The sequence below is a fragment of the Panicum virgatum genome, chromosome 5N (genome assembly GCF_016808335.1).
Source record: "Panicum virgatum strain AP13 chromosome 5N, P.virgatum_v5, whole genome shotgun sequence".
Classification (NCBI taxonomy): Eukaryota; Viridiplantae; Streptophyta; class Magnoliopsida; order Poales; family Poaceae; genus Panicum; species Panicum virgatum.
In genome coordinates, this window is record NC_053149.1 from 49,176,014 (window position 1) to 49,199,747 (window position 23,734).

Consider the following 23,734-nt stretch of genomic DNA (forward strand, 5'->3'; position numbering starts at 1 on the left):
TGTGGATCGAATTAAGCAACTAAGAATTCATAAGGTCAGAAATGGAGGATGTTTGTTTACATTCCTAATTGAAACATAATAAATAGTATCACTAAATTACATATCATAAGCACTAAAACTTGACAAATTACTTTTTATCATATATCTGTATTGCAATTATATCGTTCATTTGTTTTATTGTTATGTGTGGTATTTTTTTGCGAGTGTATGTTATGTGTGGTATTAACATCTTGTCAATTTGGATTCAATATATAGATACACTGTCTAGAAACAGGGAAGATAAAAGCAAATATTACCTTCACAAGAACTTCTTGCTAATGCCCTGGTTAACATTATATTGCCATGACTGCGGTTTAGGAATTGAGCATCCCTTGGTGGCTTGCTGTGGTGGAGGGCATCCCTACGGTGTGGCTGCAAGCGCAAAATGTGGACGAGGAAAATACAGTTTGTGTCGTAATCCAGAAAAGTATGGATCATGGGACGGCTTGCATCCTACAGAAGCTTTGTACAGGGCAATTGCAACGGGCCTGTTACGAGGCTCATACACGCAGCCTCCAATTCCTACCACCGCCAATTCATGTACACATCTTACTGAGCTCGGCTCTAGTATCGAATATAAACCCCTATAAGAATTGTAATTCGGAGCTGCAAACGTTCGGACGTCCGATAAGAGATTTTTTATTGAACGCTCCATAGCAACATAAAAAATTAACTACTGCAACATTTAAAATCACTATTGCAATATTTCAAAAACATATAAAAACAACACGGTCATTGGATTCAATGATAGAAAATTCCCACTACAACATGACTCTATGTTTCATGCAATATCCAATGAGAATGACAATACGTAGAAATAGAGTTATATATAATATCGACACTTACTATTTGCAAACTTTAAAAATTATAATTACATATTGTTGAAGTACAATTGCAACATTCCAAAAAATAGTTTTTTTCCTAAAAAATAAAATAAATAGAATTAGCCGACTAGATTAAAAATATGCAACATGAAAAATTAATTATTAAAATATAATAAATTTATGCAACACTCTAAAATAGGTTTTGCAACATGACCTCATATCTCAAACATACTAAAAATGACCACTTCAATGATCACATATCGACCCATCGAATAATTTTAAAACAACTATTACAACATCAAAAATCAATTGAAACTTCCACCGTAATATTAATAATCAACTTAAATTCCTACCGCAATATCATCGTATTTCTATCGCAATAAAAATTATATATAAGAAGTCCACCATAACATCTCCCGTTGAGGTTGGAGTGTCTTTCAACTCCTGCTGCATCAGCTCGTACCTATTGTAACAAAATTATGTCCAAAAACTTCCCACCACAACATCAGCACGCTGGATTGTCAGGGCGTCTGGGTTTTTCTAGGCATCGGACACCCTAATTCTAGCATTACCGATTGTAATTACACAGTTACATACTTATATTTAGGGTCTATTTGGATGAATTAAAGTTGAGTGCTAGACTTTAGCTTATATCAGCAATTATATTTTACTAAAGTTTTTAGTCATGCCTAAAGTTTAGCACATCCCATTAATTAGTACTCCTGTTTGGATGAACCAGTGCTAAATTTTAGCATTTGGAAGTATTAGCACTTGGATCCAAATACCTCCTTAGGGCATGTACAACCCTACAGATAGCTATCATCTGTAACTATCTAGAACACAACACACAAATAGCAGAACAGACAACTTGTATAGCGGGCTCTATTAGTTTGTCTACAAACAATTGCCCTGTCCATGCTTGGGCACATAAAATAAGGTAATCAAGCATACAATAGATTTTTATGGACTATTTTGTTGCATATATGAAAGAATGCTTCGTATCTGACCTGATTGGGGGGGGGGGGGGGGGGGGGCTTGCCGGCGAGCTAACCGGGCGGGTTCTTCCTAGCAGCGCCCCAGAGAGAGGCGGGCAGCAGTGAGCCTCGTGAACAGCGTGACGGCAGCCAGCTTCACCGGCGATGCACCAAGCTGGGCAGGCGGTCTTGAGCTTCGATGGTGGCGGTGGTAGCGAGCTTCACGGTTGGCGGCAGCGAGCTTCACGGTTGGCGGCAGCAAGCTTCGCCAGCGACGTAGTGGCGGCATGATGGAAGCAAGCTTCGACTTCATACCGTGGATTGCTGCCACTATGGCTCGGCATTGGCGGGCGCCAGTGGCTGGCATAGCGCCGGTGGCCGATGATGCAGGTGTGCTACAGTTTCGCATGGGGTCTCACTCCGTTGTGGCTGAGTCGCAACTGCTCCTACAACAGGCGAGGAGCTGTGAGTAGGTCCTCAAAGCATGAGCTGGTTCCGTCCTTTCATGAGACGACGGTAGCACTCGGTTCACCTCATAATTAGCTTCGATAATCCCAATTAACTAGATACAGACGGCTCATTAATTGGAGTTGTACATACCCTTAGTTGTGTTTACCAGAAAAATAATTAAGTGTGGTTAAAAGATGAATGATGGTGTCCTCCCAAAGAAAAAGATATAATGCGTGTGCCATCTTTTTGCAAGGGAATTTAATTTTTTACAAGCAATGGATATATTTCTTTTTTCCCCTTGAATATGAAGGCGACGGATCACGTCATCTTTTTCTACATAAGCTTGACATCTGCGAGCTCTCTCTCTCTCTCTCGTGGGCATTAGAGCAGGACCTTGCTGCGCGCAAATGTGTAATCGAGATCCACAGATTATTGGGCTCGGCGGCTTCTGTAGGACATTGCTTGTACCGAGCTAGACACGTACTCTCTTTATTCTGAAATATAAGGCATTTTAGTTTGTTCTATATCAAACTGTTCTAATTTTGATCAAATTTATAGAAAAATATAATAACATTCTGAATGTCAAATGAGAATAATTAGATCCACTATGAAATATACTTTCTTAATTTACTTATTTGATGTGTTAGATATTAATATTTTTTTTCTATAAATTTGGTTAAATTTAAACTATTTTGACTTAAAATAAAATAAAATAATTTATATTTCAGGACGGGGGAGTACGTGCCATGAGAGCAACACTTACGACTGGCCCGCAAGTCAGTAGCAGAAGCTGGCTGCAATGTCCATTTCGCCATTTGGTTGGTGGCTCTCATCCTGTAGCTCAAGTAAGTACGGTAGGTCAGCGGTCGGCCGTCTTTCCCGACCGGACCGGCTCAGTTTCTTCTTCGACGTCCTGATCCTTCCTGGTTTCCAGCGCTTCCGAGCACGGCGCCATGGCTTCCTCTGCCTCCGGGAGGGCAGGACGAGGGCTCCCCTCGCCTGCGGCAGCGGCGGCTGCGGTGCTGCTAGTACTAGCTGGAGCGGCCCCGGCGGCGGGCTGCTACCCGCGCGTGTTCAGCTTCGGGGACTCGCTGGCGGACACGGGCAACTACGCCTTCGTCTACGGCAACGACTCCGGCGATCCCGCGCTCCGGCTGCCCTACGGCGAGACCTTCTTCCACCGCCCCACCGGGCGCTTCTCCAATGGCCGCATCGTCCTCGACTTCATCGGTAAGCAATAACTGCGCTACCAATCGACGATCGATTGATCAATGTGCCCGCGTCGGCGGGGGCGGTGCTGATTTGGGGGTTCGCGTGGTCGCAGCGGAAACGCTGGGTCTCCCGTTCGTGCCGCCGTACCTGAGCGGGCGGAGCGCGGTGGACTTCGCCTGCGGGGCCAACTTCGCCGTCGGCGGCGCCACGGCGCTCAGCCCGGACTTCTTCCGGGACAGGGGTTTCGACGACATGGGCGACCGAGTGCACCTCGACATGGAGATGAAGTGGTTCCGCGAGCTGCTCGACCGCCTCTGCCCCGGCAACCTCGCCGGTATGTATCTTCCATTTTTTACCTCTCCTCCGGTTCCATCCTCCTTTGACCTGACCTCCCTTTTGACTTTTGCTCATTCTTGTAATTTCTTCTCTCTTTTTTTGGTGGGGGGTGGGTGGGTGGGAGGTGGGGAGGAGTCGTACTAGCAATGCGAGTGGACAGCGGTAGGTGCGACCTACTGGCTACTAGGTGGTAGGTGGAGTGCGATGCGAGTGCTGGGCGCGGAAAAGCAGAGAAACAGAGGTGTGCAACTAGCCAGCCAGTCCATATCAGCCGTTGTCGTAGCAACTTAGCAGAAGATTTGAGAGTATATTTTGCTTCTCCATTTTCTCCTGAGTTTTGGCACCACAAGATATTACTGGGTCAGAAATCATTCTTTTTATAACTAGTTGTGCTCATAATTCATTCGGAATGGAGTCACAATCATCATCCTTTGCGAAATCAACGAGAAAGAAGAAAATTAAACTCCGTTCATCCATTGCTTTTACTTCAGCTCACTCGCCTGATGTGCCCAAGAAATCTGTTGCTGTGTTGGGAAACAGGTAACTAGGATAAATCTTGACTTGTATAAGAGCAGAACATGGAAGGCAGGAACTTCAGCACCCTTATTTTGTATGATGATGTGATCTCTACAATTTAGATAATCCTGTTTGTTGCACAGGTTGCGCAGATATGATGAACCAATCTCTCTTCTTGGTTGGGGAAATCGGGGGCAATGACTACAACATCCCTCTTCTTTCTAAAGTGCCCTTCAAGAAGATCCGCTCTTTTGTTCCGAGTGTTGTTGCCAAAATCTCATCCACGATCACTGTGAGCACCAGTTTTGCTGTAGCTATTGTAGCTGATGACATTATATAGGTAGCAATGTGCAATGAGTTGAGTTTTGCAGGAATTGATTAGGCTAGGAGCCAAGACTCTTGTGGTTCCCGGGAACCTCCCAATTGGGTGTATCCCAAAATATCTGATGGTATTTAAGAGCGATAAGGAAGAAGATTATGAACCAAAGACAGGTTGCCTTAGGTGGATGAACAAGTTCTCACGGTACCACAACCAACTTCTTATGAAGGAGATTAAGAAGCTTCGCAAGCTCCATGCTGGAGTAACCATCATCTATGCTGATAACTATGGAGCTGCTATGGAGATTTTCCTTTCCCCTGAACAATATGGTGAGAGCTTGAATATTTGCCTTTCGTTTTACTAAGAAACTAGGTGTATAGCCCGCGCATTTGCGCGGCTAGTATTGAAAATTCAAAAATTTATATGTCGTTGTATCCTTACTTAAAGATTATACTATTTTTTACCATACATCATCATCATCCTGTTCATTATTGTAAATTATGTTTTATTGTTAGCTAAAAAATTCAAATATGATCTACCTATAATAACAATTCGATTTGTTGAGATTTAATAATATTATGCATATAATTATTCTTATTTTTGCTTTATTTTGATTGATTGTTGTTAGCTTTAGTTTTTATTAATAGTATATGTTTGTAACTGATCCATAGCTAAATGGTATTTTATATTTAATTTTTCATAATGGCATTGGTGGGTGATTTTTAATTAGGCACAGGGGTATTTTAGTCTAATTTTTATCATAATGGTAGTGGTGGGTAATTTTTATTTTTCTATTTTTCTCTGATTAACATGGGAATTCCTAGACCTTGAAAGCGAACGTGGAGGCTCCGTTTGTTGACCAAATAATATGGTATTTTATATTTAATTTTTCATAATGGCATTGGTGGGTGATTTTTAATTAGGCACAGGAGTATTTTAGTCTAATTTTTATCATAATGGCAGTGGTGGGTAATTTTTATTTTTCTATTTTTCTCCGATTAACGTGAGAATTCCTAGACCTTGAGAACGAACGTGGAGGCTCCGTTTGTTGGCCAAATAATAAGATAATAGATTTAGTGTGTACTTATCTACATTTTTTTTTGACAGACTAGAATCTCTGCAATCGAACTTTCAAAAGCTACTTATATTTCTCTAGATTAAAGTTATATGGTTAGTTTGGCGGTTCAGATTTCAGAATGCGCTTTCAATAAACTGGATTTCAGATTTTATGATGTTTAACTTGATTTTTTGATTATTTTCTTAGAGCACTTTATCTGCATAACTAATCTAACATCAGTACCTTTTTATCCACATGGGCACAATAAGCATTCCTTCTATGTTATAATTTTACCATACTTTCAATGTTTTAGGATAGCACTTGTACAATTATAGTAGCTCGGTCAAGTTGGTCATCACTCATTTATCATTCACAATGGAGTTTGTTTGGTAATGAACTAACAGATATCAGCTTACATCACATAGCCTTGTTATTTCCCCACTTTTATTAGCTGGATATTCCTATTGCTGCAGTAGTAAGTCTATTATTTGTATATTACGAGCATCACATCAATTAAGTTGAGCTTCAGAGTTATCATGCTATTTGTTTCATTCGGTAAACTGCCTAGAGGCTTGGAACTTCATGAATACCAGCAGCGAGTAGCACAAGAAAAGCCCCCCCCCCCCCCCCCCCCCCCCCCCCCCCCCCTTCTTGGCAGGGCAATTGCCCTAGTTAACATTGTCATGACTATGATTCAGGGATCGAAGATCCACTCGTGGCTTGCTGTGGTGGAGGTGGACGGTACGGTGTCTCCCCAACTACAAGCTGTGGATCCGGAGAATATACGGTGTGCAGTAACCCTGAAAAGTATGCCTCATGGGATGGCTTCCATCCATCAGAAGCTGCGTACAGGGCAATTGCAATGGGTCTTCTACGAGGTTCATACACACAGCCGTCAATTGCTTCCATCACCAGTTCATGTCCACAGCTTGCGGAGCTGGGATCTTCTGTTGAATCCAAGCCCCTCTATGACCTGTAATGATTGTGTAACTACATTTATTTTTACTACTTGAAAAGGTCAAATATTATTAGTTTGGACTAATGATTAGTCAAATTACATATACGTTAAATGTAAAAATTATGTCAATAGTTCATGTTTCGAAATGTTCTTAATATGTCATTGAACTGGTGGAGAATTACAATATTTTCTAAGATGAATGAATGGCCAATACATACTTTTGAACATTGTTTGATCAGAAATAACTGAAGTAATCAGTTTGCTGTGGCGAAATCTATTTCCATTATCAATCAAACATTAGCATGTCTTCAGTCTTCACTAGTACTTATTATACTATCATGTACTTCTTCACTAGTACTTATGGAAACGGATTTGGTTACAGATACGTATGAAAACAGATTTGGATATCTCATATATCCATTTTACTATTTATTCACCGCTTTCATCCCTACTCACTATGTCTAGCGACAATTTCTTCTATCTATTCATTTCTATCTCTGACGTGGCTCTGCTATAGAGAGCACTATCGGCCTTGCGGGTGCCCTTAAACTTGGTCTCACATCTTGGGTGCCAAAAATAAGGTATGTTACGTGCACGCCAACTAAGAATGCAAGTGGGTACCCAATAATATTTTTTTGAAACAGCTAATTAATTACGACTAGTCTATCAACCCGTGCTTCCGCACGGACTAATTAGAGTTATTTTAAAAATAAATCATATAATTAATAACTATAATTATCTATCTCACACACTCCCATCTATTGGATATTCTATCATAATATAGTTGCAATAGATTTATCATACTATAAAATATATATTTATCATAATATAGTTGCAATAGATTTTATTTTGCACCACATCTCTATGTGTATTTGATATATATATTTAATTAAACTATTTATTTATGAATTAGTGTTATTATCTCTTTCATCGTACATGAATACACAGTGACACTTATCATGAGTAGTATTTTTATATACATAATAATACAATAATAATAGAAATATTAATTTAGAATTTTATATTGATATACTTTAATATTTTATTATAATTATATAATTTAGATTCATATATTTAGGGGTTACTTTAACTTGTAATAATAACATAGTTGGATAATTTATATACAAATTAAGAGCTGTTTTGCATTATTGTTTTAATGATATAGGTGGGTAATTTACACGAAGGTTAGAGGGTTACTTTTTGTTTTTTTAATAATAGCAGATGTGGGTAATTTAGATACATGTTTAGGTTTAGGGGGTTATTTTAATCTATTTTTATAATAGCAGAGGTGGGTAATTTATTAAAAAAGATAACATATCTAATGACTATTATGATTAGAGTAGTTAGATGGATGGTCAGATGTTTCTGCTTTTTGTGGGAATTTCTAGAACTTCTCTATTTTTTTAGAGTGTCCACCTAGGATTCTAGGTGGCTTCACGTGGAGGTTTCAAAGAAGCCTCCAATTAATAATAGTAAGATAGCATGTAATAACTCTTGTTCATTTCTCTTTCCAACTTATTTACGTATATCATTCTAGTTTATTTTATCAACTTTTTAGGTTGATCAAATAACCCTAAAGCCCGTGTTCAGTAAAATTTTACACAAAAAGACGAATGCATGCATAGTGTACTAAACGAAGTTTATTTGCGAAACCTTTTCATGGATGGGTGTAACTTTTCGAGACGAATCTAATGAGCCAAGTTCCACCATGATTGGCTACAGTGATGCTGCAGTAACAACACCTAATCATACGGTCAAAGACATCATTAGCTATAGTAAACGCTACAGTACCATAATTGTTGAGTTGGTTTTGTAATTAGCCTTCATTTAATACCCTTAATTAGTGGTCAAAGCGCCAAAAAAATTACATGCAAATTTTTACATGCTCCAACTGAACACGGCGAAAATTATCTAACTTTATCCCTAACTCCAACACATGGCGACGACCAAGTACCATTAGTAACCCGCAATGACTAATTTAGTCGATCATTTTAATCTACGAATATTGCTACCCATCATGAGTAGATCTGTGCTGTGCTGTGCCGGCCAGTTTGAAACGGCACGGCACTCGGAATACTCCGGCACTCGAGAGTATAGATGTCCCGTACAGCCCGCCGTTAGCCCGAAGCACGATCAATTTGGCCCGGCCCAAACACGACGCGGCCCGGTCCAAACCATGCCCGGGCTTGGGCCGTCAGCCCATGGGGCTGGCACGGCCCGGCACGGAGTTAGCATGCCGGCCCAATATTGGCCCGCTAACTCCAATGGCCAACACAACCCAGTCCAGCAACACTCCACCCATCCCTTCTCGCGTCGCGCAGCGCCCCCGCCCCTCCCTTCTCTTGCGCAGCGCCCCCGCCTCCCGCTCCCGCCCTCCCCCGAGGCCGGAGACTGCGACCGCGTCGACGCGAGAGGGCGAGACGCCGGCCAAGACCGCGATTCCACCCTGCCACGGCGCCACCTCCTCGTCTCCGGTCCGCCCCGTCGGTCGCCGCTCCTCGGCTCCGCCTCCCGGCCGCCGCCTCGTCGTCTCCGCCCCGCCAGCCGCCGCCGCCTCCTCGACGCCGCCCCTTTGCCCCGCACTGCAACCCTAGATCTAGCGCCGCCGCACTTCCTCTCCTCGCCTCTTGCTCTCCTCCCGCGACCCGCGCCTCCTCCCACGACCGGCGAGTCGGCGACCCGCGCCTCCTCCCGCGACCGGCGACCCGCGCCTCGCCGGTCCGCCGCCCCTCCTCCGCGGGCGACTGGACAAGATCGGCGCGGCAACGTCCCCTTCGTGGGCCCCGAGGGGCCCGAGCCCGACAAGCAGGCCGGGCTCCGCGTGCTGGCCCGGCACGAAACTGGTCCGTGGGCCCGTGCCTGGGCCGTTGGCACAGTCCGTGGGCTGACCCGACACGGCCCGCTAAGAAGTAGGGCCGGGCCAGGGTGAGCCTGGGCGCGGACCGGGCCGGGCAGCCCGAATGGACATCTATACTCGAGAGACGCCCCACCCCCACTGCCTTGCGGGCCACAGATCAACTCGAGCCCACAAAGCGGTTAATGAAATTGCCGCCACGTGTCCATCCGTTTGCTTCGACTCACGACGTTTATAAAAGCAGAGGGCCTTCTTCCTTCTCTCCCAAATCAGACTTCTCGAAAATTGAGTTCAATTTCTTCTGCGGCCGCCTCCACCTCGATCAGCGCGGACCGAGGAGACCCCCCGGGAAAGAGAGCCCATGGCTTCCTCTGCCCCGGGGAGAGCAGGAAGAAGGGTGATCTCACTTGCGGCGGTGGCAGCGGCTGTTTTGCTAATGGTACTTGCTGGGGCGGAGCCGGCGGCGGCGTGCTACCTGCGCTTGTTCAGCTTCGGGGACTCGCTGGCCGACACGGGCAACTTCCCCTTCTACTACGGCAATAACTCCGGCGAGCCCGCGCTCCGGCCGCCCTACGGCGAGACATTCTTCCGCCGCGCCACCGGGCGCTTCTCCAACGGCCGCCTCATCCTCGACTTCATCGGTACGCTATACATGCCGATCGATTGATCGTTCCATCAATTTATCCTGCGTAGTAGTAGCAGTACCGATTTGAAATTTGGGGCTCTGGATTTCGCGTGCGATTGCAGCGGACACGATGAGGCTCCCGTTCGCGCGGCCGTATCTGAGCGGGCGGCGCGCGGAGGACTTCGCGTGCGGGGCCAACTTCGCGGTGGGCGGCGCCACGGCGCTCGGCCCGGACTTCTTCCGCGACAGGGGTTTCAACATCGGCGACGGGAGGGTGCACCTCGACTTGGAGATGAAGTGGTTCCGCGACCTGCTCGACCTCCTCTGCCCCGGAGGCCGCTCCGGTATGTCTGTTCCCTTTTACCAATTCCATCCCCTCTCTTTGACCTGGCCTTTTCAGTTCCGCTGCTACCAAATTCTAATGGTAAATGGGGAAAGTAGCATGTAGCAAACTAACAAAATTTAAGTTACAAATCTAGAAGGTGCGGTGCAAAGAGATTTGGCGATGGTGCGCTTGAAAGGTGCGCGTGCGATGCAAAGGTGTCGGATAGGAAACACTAGGAATGTCATTTTGCGGCAGCTTGATTTATGACAAACAAAACTATGCTTTCAAACCCAAAAAGAATAAATTGACCAGTGAATGGGATAGGAAACACTAGGAATGTCATCATTGATGCCAGCAATAACAAACAGAAGATTAGTTGGATGGTATCAGTTCAATACTAACTGGGTTGTCCATATCAGTCATTGTCGAAAACCTGAACCTGAAATTGCAGCCAAAAGTAGTACTATTAGCAGAGACGTGAGGAAACATTCTGTTGCTTCATTTTCTTTTGGCACCTCAAATAATCATCACGTTACGGTTCCCCAATGATAACTGTGGTTAGAAATGGGATATTTTGTGAAATAAACTTATTTAGTCTCTGGAAGCAATGTGCTGCAAACAGAACCTGAAATAAATTGCTTATTAGTTACTTGTTTTGAATAAAGTCACAGTTATCAACTCCATCCAGCAAAATACGTTTACTTTCATGTGACATAGCCTGCTAGAACAAGCAATCGATTGCTCTGCTAACGGGTGCAACTACTTCGATAAATCTGACTAGTAATGCTACCAAAATTCAAAAGAATAGTAAATTGCTGCAACCATGTCAATGCTCAACTACTACAAGATGCTTTAATTCTATCTCTTCTTTAGGACCTTCTTTATAGTGTGTGATTTTTACATGCCAATTCTGAACCCTGTTTACTGCACAGGTTGCTCAGACATGATGAGCCAATCCCTTTTCTTGGTTGGAGAAATTGGGGGCAATGATTACAACCTACCTCTTCTCTCCAGAGTACCGATTGAGAAGATCCGCTCCTTCACACCAAGTGTTGTTGCCAAAATTTCTTCTACAATTACCGTGAGCATCTATGTTACTGACTTTCGGTAGATTCCGTTCCATCTGACATTGTGACCATCGTCTATAGATAGTTATGCAAATGAGTGGAGTTTGCAGGAATTGATTGGGGTAGGAGCAAAGACTCTGGTGGTTCCAGGGAACCTCCCAATTGGCTGTGTCCCAAGATATCTATCGATTTTCAAGAGTGATAACAAAGAAGATTATGAGCCAGAGAGTGGTTGCCTCAGGTGGATGAACGAGTTCTCAGAGTACCACAACAAGCTTCTTGTGGAGGAGCTGGAGAAGCTGCGCAAAGTTCATCCTGATGTATCTATCATCTACGCTGACTATTATGGAGCTGCAATGGAAATTTTCCTTTCCCCTGAACGATTTGGTGAGTTAATATATTTGTCTTGTACTCCCTACTACTAAATCTGTTTTTGTATACTAGGAAGCGATTTTCTTACTGATGCATTTTAAGAATGCAATGCATTTTCTATGTTCATAAAAAGAACAAAACGTCCTTTTCAGATTGGAATTGTGTGGAAAGTTGATGGTAGACTATTCGGTTCCTGCTTATGCTTTTCCAAAAAGAATCCAATCTCCTGACTAACACAAATACAAAAATCTAGCCATGGGGAAAATGCAATTTGACGGCCAACAAACCTGTATAGTTAGGTTTCTAGTGAAATACCTGAATTTCCATCATGTGTTATCATGTACAACTTGAATTAGTCAGCTAACACAGGTGGATTGTATCAGTTAACAACATTTAGCATTCTCTTCAACTTTTACTCAATATCTGCATTGTTAATGGTTCAAATACAGTATGTGCAATACCTATAAACATAATAAATTGAGTTTCAGATTTGACAAGTTTGGTTTCACTAAATAAACTAGGGTATATGCCTTAGAAAATCCAGGCATAGTGTCATTAAAAAACATGCAGTATAATTTTGAAAAAAACAATTTGAGTTCTTGGTGATGCCTTGGTTAACGTTGCCATGACTGGGGTTTAGGTATCGAGGAACCTTTGGTGGCTTGCTGCGGCGGAGAAGGAACCTATGGTGTGTCTCCAGCTGTAGCCTGTGGATATGGGGAATACAAGGTGTGTGATAACCCAGATAAGTATGGCTCATGGGATGGTTTCCATCCATCGGAAGCTGCATACAAGGCCATTGCAATGGGCCTCCTTAGAGGAACATACACACAACCGTCAATTGCTTCCACCACCAGTTCGTGTCCAAAGCTTACTGAGCTGACCTCCTCTGTTGGATACAAGGTTCTCTACGATTTATAGTTTCTGTAGCTACATTCAGTTTTGACTGTTACAGAAATACATGTGTTTTAAATATTTTTTGGATTCAGACAGTATGGTTAAAGATGTAATGATTTTGATATTTTTGCCTGATTACAGAGCCGCGATATTGTACTGCACTTCACAGCTGTTGCCCAAGTAATTGGTTGGGTCTTGTTTCACCTTTTGTTTTGTTAGTCACAGTTTACCATTGTTCTTTTACTGCTGCTCAAGTTGTCTTCTTTGTCGTTTTAGATTTGATATATGTAGTACTGAACTACTAGCACTAAGCGTCCTCGCTTCTGTATAGAGCTAGAGCTAGCCGTTATAAGGGGAGTATTTAACAACTTGCTATCCTGATTGGATGAGTGGTGAACAATTTGCCATTGTCAGTTATTCACATAACCCATTATTATAAGGAAAGGGTACAAATTATTTGATCATCTTGGCTGGTTCAGTGGAGATGTTGTCTATTTCCTCCTTCCCTAAATTTATGAGTTTGTTATAGTCAAACTAGCCTATGTTTGACCAAATTTATATAACAATAATATTAACAACAAACTTACTTATTTGATGCAGTAGATGCCAGTATTATTCTTTATTTAATTGATTGAACCTAGGATAGTTTGACTTAGGTTAGAATCAGAAAGAAGTACTTGTATCTAAGTATGACGTTGCTTATTTTCTTGTAAGTGACAAGGAAAAGTCTATTCACAGTTGCACACTAATGATTTTTTATGAGGCAGCTATGAAGAAAGTTTCGCACATGTCCATGACCATGCCGGGGCGTCCTCCTTTCTGTCGTAATCGATTATTAGTTATGTTGATAATTAGACCCATCACTAATAAAAGCATGGTTGTTTTGCTCTATTCCAATTCCATCCAAAGTTCCGCTCAAAACAACCTGGATTTCCTTCTACCTTATCACATTAATCTGAACCCCAAAAACAAATATTTCTCTCCATCTATTCTCAGGCACTAATTTGTTTGGTGATGATTTACACATGAAGGTATGCATCTCATAATTTTTGCTTTTCTTAGTTTGAAATTATACTATATACTGCTTCTACTTTCTTATCCGATCTAACACTTGTACCTATACATTGCAATAATCCAACAGTAGTGATACTCTGATTCTATTGGAGGGATCCCTCTATTGGAATGCTTCTCAACCAATCCAATATCTTTGCTACTATATCTACTTCCATTGTAAGTCGATGACACTACTGCTGCAACCAAAGTGTTGCCTATTTTTTTAGTTAGGTTATAGCTATTGATATAATCTTTTGTTGCTCATAGGCAATGTCCAGTAATTTAACATCCAATGACGTACAAGAAGAAAATATTGAGAATGACAATGAATTTGCTACTGAGGAGATTGAAGATGATTGTGATAACCAAGTTGCAGAGGCAGACTTGGTACCCGCTGAGCCAAAGAAGGGAATGATTTTTGCACTATAGATGATACTTTTACCTTCTACAAGAGATATGCTAAAATGAAGGGTTTCACTACTTACAAGAAGAATCTCCTGAATTGCTCATGATGAAAAGGTTATGCGATACTTTACGCTCGCCTGCAACAGACAATGCAAAGGTTCAGTACTCAAAATATACATTCAAGCCCAATCCGGCAATTCCCCTGCAGGAATAGAGGTGTAAAACAGAGGAAATGAATTAGCTCGTGTGTGCAGTGTGCTAAAACCCTGTATTTTTCTCCCTTCTAGTATCCATGTCATTCCTCAGCAAATAACATTGATTCAAGGAAGGTGACGAACAAAACTAATTAGATTAGTCTAATTTATTCTCCGGCCTAAACGAAAGATGTTGATCACTATAGATATATATTTACCGAAAGCTGTGAAAAGCTTTTTAGCCACCACTCGAGTGAACGTAAACTTTTTGTAATTCTTACAGTTCGTACAGTGGAACCTGAACCTTAGTATGTTGCCAAATATTCAGTTTCTAATTCAAGGGTACGGTCAAGGTTTTCAGTACTTCAGTTGGCAAATATTCATATGTTGCCATGCATGCCACTCTGATCGATTCATATATTCTGGAATTATTTTTCACCTATGCATGCTTTGGCTCCATATATAGCATATGTATACATACCTTCCAAATTTTGTTCTTCAGAATCACCGTGTTCGGCTGGTGGGTAGAGCTCCAGTCCTACAGTAATTCCCTCTAACACCACTCCAGCTCCAGCCTGCTGAACGCGGTGAATATCGGCAGGAAATAAATGTTCCAGTAACGTTAGCCAATACGAGCTAGCATTCAAATCGGTCCTTCAGAAAGCACTGCATAACAGTTCATGCCAACCGTATATGTACCTGTGGAGAGATTTAGTGTGCTGCTAGATATACATATATGTATAGCTCACATCACATTATATTGATGTTTCTTGTTAAGTTGGAGCAAAAAAAATGCTATAAATTAAGGTGGCGAAAATAAGCAAGTACATACCACCAGGAGAAATTGCTCTCAGCGGGGAATCCGCTGTTGAGATCGAGATGGGGATTTTCAAGTGCCTGTCCGCCTGCTTGCTCGTCTCCGCCGCCCTCCTGCTCAACCTCCCCCCAGGTTTGTGCGGCTGCTACAAGCGCATCTTCAGCTTCGGCGACTCCATCATCGACACCGGCAACTTCATCCACATGTCCGGCAACGGCTCGTCCCGGTACAAGGAGCTCCCCTACGGCATGACCTTCTTCAAGAACGCCATCGGCCGCATCTGCGACGGGCATGTCCTCGTTGATTTCTACGGTGAGCACTGCGGCTGCATGGATACTAATCTCATTTCTTCTCCGGCATAAACCATGCCAGCAGATTGGGCGTTCCATTTCTGTTCACCACCGTCAACGAAATTTCAGCGCAAGCGTTCCAGCTGCCGATGATACCACCGAACCTGCCGGAGCAGGACTCGGGGCTCTTCCCGAATGGCGCCAACTTCGCCGTGGCCGGTGCCACGGCGATGCCCCCGGCCTACTACTACATGTGACGCAACCGCCAAATTAAAACTCTAAATTAAATGTAATGGTCGTTATTTGAACACATCGAACGTATTAACTTAATATTTTAATTTAGCGATCCTTTCTCAACCCACGGCCCGATCGAAACATTATCGGAAGTCTCACGCGAAGGCGGGCGCAGATGGTACAAGCACGACAAAATACTTGAAAATATACAAGGATGACAACCGATAACGAGAATTTTACAAATTTAGTTCAAAACACAGGCTCACGTAATTTACATAATTTACAATTTTTACATAGTGTAGCCAAGCTCAAATGGAAAAAAAACATACAACTACATTACTTCACTAGTTCAGTTCTAACACCACCGGTCACATCAGTACGTCTCACCGGTCAGACCGGTGCTACCTGGCCTAACCAACCACCGGTTGAAACAAAACTGAGGGTTGCACACCTTGTCCTCAAGCGTGCAACCCGTCAAATCCCTAATCTAAGGGTCTCTCTCCACCACTTCTCACCCCTCTGCATCTCGGTGGATGAATTTGACGTAGCAGGGGCAGAAGTCAACGTCCGGGTGTCCTATGACAAAATGTGTGACAACAAACCCTGAGCAACTAATACTCAGCAAGACTTACCCGACCAGTGGATATAACTTAGCCCATATACCTAGACATGCACGGCTTTTCGGCTGGTGGTTAGTTTTGCAGAAAAACGCTACAAGTGAGTCCTTGTCTTCCAAATTTTTGCTCCCATTTATAACAATAAATTTACTAATCATCTATGATTTGCAACTCTACAACACTCAAGGTGAGCAATCATAATTTAATATCACAGCCCTCATTGCATCTTATCTCCTTTCTATTCCATTTTTTTCTTTCTACGATGTGACCAAGAGATCAAGGTTCTCATAACCGCGAGACACGACGAATCGATTCGATTTAATCTTGCAAGGTGAACCTAACCAACACGGCACGCAAAAGCCCCGTCGGACCCCACGCATCAATCTTTCTCCTCCCCGCCTCGAATTACAGAACCGCATCACCTACATATAGTCAGTCGAGCTTAACGTGAGACCACCAAAAGTAAATATATGCATCCCGTTTCTCCGCGACTACTCGACTCGCCCTAAGGGGTGGTGATGAAGTTCTGTACTTTCGAAGGAAGGCAGTACTCGGCTTACCGGTTTCGACTACCTCCTACTCCCGGCATGCGGTTAGTACAATTCAATCCACGATCAGCACAACCAACAACGGAACAGTCCTTAATCACACAGATGGGGCTACACATTCCCCCATCCGGCCTCCCATCCCATTCTTTCCATCTTGAATATAGTACTCACATAAGGTAACATAGAGACATCCTATATCTCACGAGTGACAGAACTATCACTCGACTTCTATCGAGCCCTATTAAGCATAGCAGTGCTAACGACCTACTCATACTAGTATAAGGCCTAGGAAAAACTAGGGATCATGCAACTAGGGTTTTCAAATAATTTCTAAACCTAATGCACAAGTAGTAGAGACATATATATAGGTGTCATAATTTGAAATAATAAGACATGCACCGGGGCTTGCCTTGAGTCTGTTGCTCAGCACTAGGGTGAGTTGGGCCTTGGGCCGACTCCTCGCGAGCCTCCTGCTGCGGGGCTTGCCCCTGGGGCTCCTGTGGCTCCGCAACCACTTCGTATACCACCTCCTCTGCCACGGCTGCTACACATATGCATATGATATGAGTTAATGCAAATACGATTTTATAATTACAATTAACCATCGACCGAGTACAACTACTAAGGATCTACCCCAATTGCTCTTGTCCACCCAAAAATACCCAAAAACCCGGAGTATCCAGACACCTGCTCAGAGTATCCGGACTCCCAAGTCCGGAGTTTCCGGGTTTATACCCAGAGTTTCTCCCGGAGTGTTCCAATGTCCGGAGTATCCGGGCTTATACCCGGAGTTTTCCCCGGAATGTTAAAAATCCGGAGTATCCGGGCTTATACCCGGAGTCTCCGGGCCCGACGGCATTTTTTGTCTACCAAGAACAGAAATTCTCATGGTGGAAAAACTAGCCCACCAAAATTGAAACCCTCTTGAATCCTAGTTCAAGGATGCATAAGGAGATGATTGACTAGAGGAAACCACTCAAAACCTCCTAGAAAGATAGATTGGGCCGGCACAAATTAGCATACCTTGAATGAGCTGTTCCCGCGTGAAGAACTTGAAAATGAAGACACCCCGGGGAGGAATACGCGGGGAAGATGGTCCTCCAGGTGGATTTGAAGCCTCCTTGGTCTTGGGGTTGATTTGGGAGGGGGATTTTGAGTTCTAGGGTTTGGGGAGAGGGAGGGCACTTGAGGGAGTGAGAGGGAGAGAGAGTAACGGGTGACAGGGAATGAGTTGAGAGAGAGAGAGAGTGTAGGGATGAAAACGGTCGGGATCGGTCGGGAAAATACCCTAACCATTTTTGTTTTCACATTTTTATTCGGAAACGGAAACGAAAACGGGAAAGCTCGGTCGGGAAAACGAAATCGGTTATGCGGGATATCGGAAACGGTACAATTCGATCGGAATCATGTCGATAACGGTCGGAAATCGATACTCAAAAGCGGGAATAACGAATTATGTAACCCCTTCGAATGTTTGACTTGACACAACGGTTACAACCATACATAATATAAAGGAAAATAGTACCATAGTCCAAAGTAAATAAATTAACACCACAATAGAGTTCACATAGCAAGGGCATTAGTGCTCACAGGTTAGGGCATAAGAATATGATACAACAATTAAAGAAAAGAATATGATATACATCAGACATGGTTCAAATTATTGTCATGCATATCGGCACTAGAGGAATCGATATAACTACGAATGTTACCTTTTATACATATTAAATTATCATAACATATATTTCCTTTGTTATAGTAGTATAATACTTATGCATAGACCCTGAACCATACCACGAGCTCCAGCTATTTGGCCCATAGCTTTTGAGTACTACCTAGTGTGGCTAGCAGGCCGTGGCCACTGGCCCAACTGCATGCAGGAGTGGACAGCAAGGCTGGCAGTGCAGCACACGGCGCTAGCAGCAGAAGCGCACCACGATTAGTCCCGCCTTGGCCAGGGAGCAATACAGGACGCGCTTGTGAGCTAATAAATTAGACTGAGGGCCAGCGACATTACTGATCCTATGAGTAAACGGGAAGAATTCGGGAATTCCCGAGTAAAAAACGGGAACCGAAAATTCGGTCGGGAAAAGGCTTCACCCGATTTCGTTTCCGTATTTACCGGAATTTCCCGGATTTTTCCTGAATTTCGAATTTTTCTGTAAAAACGGTATTTGATCGGTATATGTGGTATACGGTGTCGGTTGGTACGGGATTTTTCTGTTCCTGCTTTCATCCCTAAGAGAGTGAGATGGTTTTTAATGGTTGTGGGGCCTAGAGGATAAAAATTACATGAACTAGGAACTCCATGTTCGGAGTATCCGGGCTTACGGTCGGAATATTCGGGCAGGGTGTTACACTACCGCAGGTGGAACCACAGCGTGCCGATGCCGCACAGCCTGGGCGTGCAGATCGGCTGGTTCAAGGAAATGCTGCAACACCTAGCTCCCGGGGACGACGATGGTAACACATACATACCGCATTCCCCTGTAACAAGTGTGCATTCTTAGTTCTTGCTCGGTCGATCGATGATGCTCATCGCATGATTCATTCACCGTGTCAGGTGCTAAGATCAGGCAGCTTCTGAACGAATCTCTGATCGTGCTGGGCGAGATCGGTGGCAACGACTACAACTTCTGGTTCTGGTTCGGCGATGCAACCAAGCCTCGCGAGCAAGCGAGCCGGTTCATCCCGGACATCGTCGCGTACATAGGCTCCTCCGTCCAGGAGCTCATCGGCCTGGGGGCGACATCGATCCTGATCCCGAGTAACTTCCCCATCGGCTGCGTGTCGTCGTACCTGAGCATGTTCCCCAGCAGCGACCCCACGGACTTCGACGGGGACCGGTGCCTCCGGTGGTTCAACGACTTCTCCACGCGCCACAACAAGGCGCTGCGCGGCGAGGTCGCCAGGCTCAAGGCACGCAACCCCGGCGCCAAGCTCATCTACGCCGACTACTACGGCGCCGCCATGGAGTTCGTCAAGAACCCGGGTAGGTTCGGGATCGGCAACCCCCTGGTCGCGTGCTGCGGCGGCGGCGGCCCGTACCACACAGGCGCGGCGTGCGAAAGGACGGCCAAGGTCTGGGGCAACCCGAGCTACTTCGCCAACTGGGATGGCGTGCACATGACGGAGATGGCGTACGAGGTCATCGCCCAGGGAGTGTTCAACGGGGGCGTCTATTCATCACTCTCTGTGATTGGATTTCATCCAATCGCAGAGAGCCGACAGACGAGCACCCCCGCCCGCCCCCGCCGTCGAGCGCCTCCCTCGGCTCCGGCGGCCTCCGCTGCCTCCGCCGCCGCCTTCCACCACCGCCACGCTAACCAATCTCGCTGCCGCACCGTCTATCTAGCACCGCCGCCGCCTTCTCTCGCCCCCGCCGACGGCCACCACCCACCAGTTATCCGACCCCGGCCGGCCGGCGGCGCTCCCACGCCGCCGCGCCCTCTACCGGCCGAACCGCCACTGGGCCGCCCTCCCCCCCCGGGGCCTTTCCTCTAGGTCCGGCGACCATGGAGCCCGCCCCGCCCCCAGCAACCCGAAACCTAAAGCTCCGCCGCCTCCCGCCACCACCCCGGCCGCCGGCAGCCGCCCCGCCCACCTCCCACCCCTCGCCGGCCACCCCCTCCCCCACCCCTAGCTCGCCGGCGGCCCCAACCATCGCGAGCGCAAGGTTGAAGATGCACAGTGCGCATTCCCACCTGCAGCGACGCAGCGCCTCTTCTGCGATGCGTCGCGTCGCACTCGCGCGCGCGATGAATAGCCTCCCCGATGTTCAACGGCCCGTTGGCCGACCCGCCATTGCTAAGTTGCTAGGAGTAATTCTTGGTGTAGATGAGGGAGAATTGTCCACCTGAATTCGCAGAAATAATGTCGGTAGATTCTGGGAAGCAAGGAGCCTTATTAGGTGTCACTCTGCTCTATGATATTTAGCCAAATCAAAATTTGTATCATTTCAAAAAACAAAGAAGGCTATCTCGAGTGAGGGTAACAACTTTGTTAAATACCCCAGTGAGGCAGTGACCAAAACATAACATCATGTTGCCTTGCCTTTATATTGTCCAAATATGTTGGCAGGGATACGTTGGTAGTTTCAGGGTGTTCTTCAGCTAGACGAGTCTTGACCAAGGTTAACCTAACCGGTGGGAACCGGTCCGGTTTGACCGGTTACCGGTCAAACCGGTCCGGTCCGGTTCCGGTTCCGGCCGGTACCCAACCGGCCAAAATTCAAATTTTAAATTTGAATTCAAAAAATGAAAAAATTCCCAAAAAATTCCTAAAAATACTTCAAGGTGTGATGAATCTAATGGTGTCAAATTTTCTCAAAAATTCATTCATTTAGTATAGTTTGTGGGAATTTAAAGTTAAATAAAAAAAGAAAAAGAAAAAAATGGGCCGGCCCATGAAGGCCCACCGATCAAACCGGTCAAACCGGCCGGTAAACCGGTAAAACCGGCCGGTAAACCGGTTGCACGGGAGCTTTTGAATTTCAAACCGGTCAAACCGACCGGTAAACCGGTCACACCGGCCGGTAAACCGGTCGGAACCGGTTGCACGGGAAAATTTGAATTTATTTGAATTTGGATTTGAATTCAACGGTTTCCACCGGTTACCGGCCTAACCGGTCCGGTAAACCGGTATCGGAGGGCAGCGGTAACCGGTTTCCGGTTGGGAAATAAAACCCTGGTCTTGACAGGCTGAGTTGGCTCATCAGTCACCCTAGGTTCAACTCCCCTATCCAACAAAGCGATGACAAAACCAAGTACGATCAATGAGCAAGCGGTAATATTCGGAAGAGTCTTGGAAGCTTTTTTTTGAACTTTCTGTGATAGCCTTCTGAAGCAATAATGTTTTTCTGTCTCTCTTTTGAATGAAGCACTCTATCAATTTCCGTTGGGCTCTGATCTTTCTTGAGCATGAAATTTTTATTAGAGCTCAAGCATTGCTTGTAATGATTAGTCCACCATAAAAATTTCACCATAATTGGACCACGGAACTGTAACTATGAATTAATTACAGAATATATATATATATCTAAAGCTATAGTAAAATTTTTATAACAAAAATATATCATATCATATGTTCACTATATAGATCTACCCATGTGAAGTTCAATAAAATTGAATTTTTTATTTTATGATTTTTTTTGTAATTTACTATAATTTTTCAAAGAATCATCCAAAATAAACATAGAATTAAAGGAGAAAAACCATTAAGGGAAGGTCACGCGATGGTTTTATTGTCTACGTAGGAAATACGGGCTTGTCTCAAATTATTGGAGGTAAAAGAACTTTTTCCAAAAAAAAAAGATAAAGGTTGGTTGGTTGCAAACTCTATCTCAGCCCAAAGGCCAGGTCACCGCCCAGCCCAAAGGCCGAAATATTTCAGTCCCCCGCTGCGACTTGGTGCCTTTTCAATCCCCCGCTGCGACTTCGTGCCCCACTAGAAACCTAGCGATAGCGCGACTTTGTCGCGCCCTCGGGTTGATTTGGATCAGTTTCAGTGGAGTTTATTTAATTTTGTTGATGTGGTAGAATATATATTAAGGAGAGAGTTTCATGGGATGTGAGATAAATTTTATCATCATGACACTTATCCGGTTTGTTTACCTATTTTTTTTGCTCTAGGTAACTGTAATGAAACCATGCATTGAGATTAGCTGAGCCAGCGTTTGTACTGTCAAAAAACAGCAAGCATCACAATACTATTTTATTCTTTGTACGAGCCTTCTAAATCATATCAACCATTAGGTAACAACGACTTTACATTTGAGATATTTTTAGTAATTATGGAGTAACAATTTTTTATTAGAAACCGGCATCGAAATAAATAAAAGTGGTGTTCGGAAGTGATTCTGGAGTAGCAACTTGCTGCAGCTAGTTTCAGCAGCGACTTATTAGCATCTCTTGAGCAAACAGCTAGCCAAACGGCTATATATGTTGTGGTGCAGCCCCACCCGCAGGTAGCGGAAATATTAAAAGTAAATGGCCAACGATAGCCTTGTGTTGTTAGATTTATCCTACGTATATACTCCTGTTTCAATTTACATAAATTTTTTTAAGTCAAACTTAGCCAACTTTAACCAAATTTATAGAGAAAAATAATAATATTTACAATATTAAATTTGTTTTATTAAATCTACTATAAAATATATGTTGATAGTGCATATGTGAGGTAGTATAGTCGTTGTTATAGATTTGGTCAAAATTAGCTAACTTTGACTTAGGATAAACGTAATATGACATGTAAACAAAAACGGAGAGAGTATGTTGTTTCTTAAGTAGATATCCCTATTGTTGTCATAGCTTCTATAATGGATTAATGGTAGTCTACTGGATAAATTTAGAAATTCCATGACACAAACTTGTCTGATCCATGTTATGAAGGAGGCTCTAATGTATAACTACGAGAGATACGAATGACAACCATATCAAGCAATTAGGTTAACATAGTAGCCAGTAGTATCTGAAAAGTGTCTTTCGGAACAGGTTTGATGTTCATCCATTGTTGTTTATGAAAAACAAGGTCATTTCTGGTTAGCCAAATGCACCATAAAACTCATGCAGAGATGGTGTTAATGAGATTAAACATTTTAGTATCCAGCTACCTAGCAGCTAGATCCAAATAGCAGGTAGTGTCAAGATTACATAAGTCTGCCACACAAGTTCACAAAAACTTAGCGACAACACAACCATAGAATAAGTGGCATATTGTTTCTTCTTCTGAACAGAAAAGACATTCTTTCGAT

General features: G+C 44.0%; 3 protein-coding genes and 1 long non-coding RNA gene across 5 annotated transcripts; all 4 read left to right on the forward strand.

Moving 5' to 3' along the window:
• Positions 1-3,155: 3,155 nt before the first annotated feature.
• On the forward strand, positions 3,156-6,912 carry LOC120673651 (GDSL esterase/lipase At1g28650-like). Its single transcript, XM_039954601.1, has 5 exons — positions 3,156-3,517; positions 3,612-3,833; positions 4,495-4,643; positions 4,723-4,999; positions 6,426-6,912. The coding sequence occupies exons 1-5, from the start codon at positions 3,241-3,243 to the stop codon at positions 6,704-6,706; spliced, it is 1,206 nt and encodes a 401-aa protein (XP_039810535.1). The 5' UTR covers positions 3,156-3,240; the 3' UTR covers positions 6,707-6,912.
• On the forward strand, positions 5,348-6,128 carry LOC120673652. The gene is made up of 2 exons (XR_005674713.1): positions 5,348-5,541; positions 5,735-6,128. It is a non-coding gene; the product is annotated as an uncharacterized LOC120673652 (long non-coding RNA).
• A 2,875-nt stretch (positions 6,913-9,787) lies between the features above and the next one.
• LOC120673480 (GDSL esterase/lipase At1g28600-like) lies at positions 9,788-14,817 on the forward strand. 2 transcript variants are annotated; one of them, XM_039954326.1, is made up of 8 exons: positions 9,788-10,180; positions 10,287-10,508; positions 11,422-11,570; positions 11,667-11,943; positions 12,569-12,831; positions 12,967-13,856; positions 13,967-14,055; positions 14,146-14,817. In XM_039954326.1, the coding sequence occupies exons 1-6, from the start codon at positions 9,901-9,903 to the stop codon at positions 13,042-13,044; spliced, it is 1,269 nt and encodes a 422-aa protein (XP_039810260.1). In that variant the 5' UTR covers positions 9,788-9,900; the 3' UTR covers positions 13,045-13,856; positions 13,967-14,055; positions 14,146-14,817. The 2 variants fall into 2 exon arrangements, with proteins under 2 accessions (XP_039810260.1, XP_039810259.1); XM_039954325.1 differs by having other exon boundaries at positions 12,967-14,055.
• Positions 14,818-15,356: 539 nt separating this feature from the next.
• On the forward strand, positions 15,357-20,487 carry LOC120674887 (GDSL esterase/lipase At1g28570-like). The gene is made up of 4 exons (XM_039955988.1): positions 15,357-15,606; positions 15,714-15,835; positions 19,347-19,446; positions 19,547-20,487. The coding sequence occupies exons 1-4, from the start codon at positions 15,357-15,359 to the stop codon at positions 20,485-20,487; spliced, it is 1,413 nt and encodes a 470-aa protein (XP_039811922.1).
• The last annotated feature ends 3,247 nt before the right edge of the window (positions 20,488-23,734 follow it).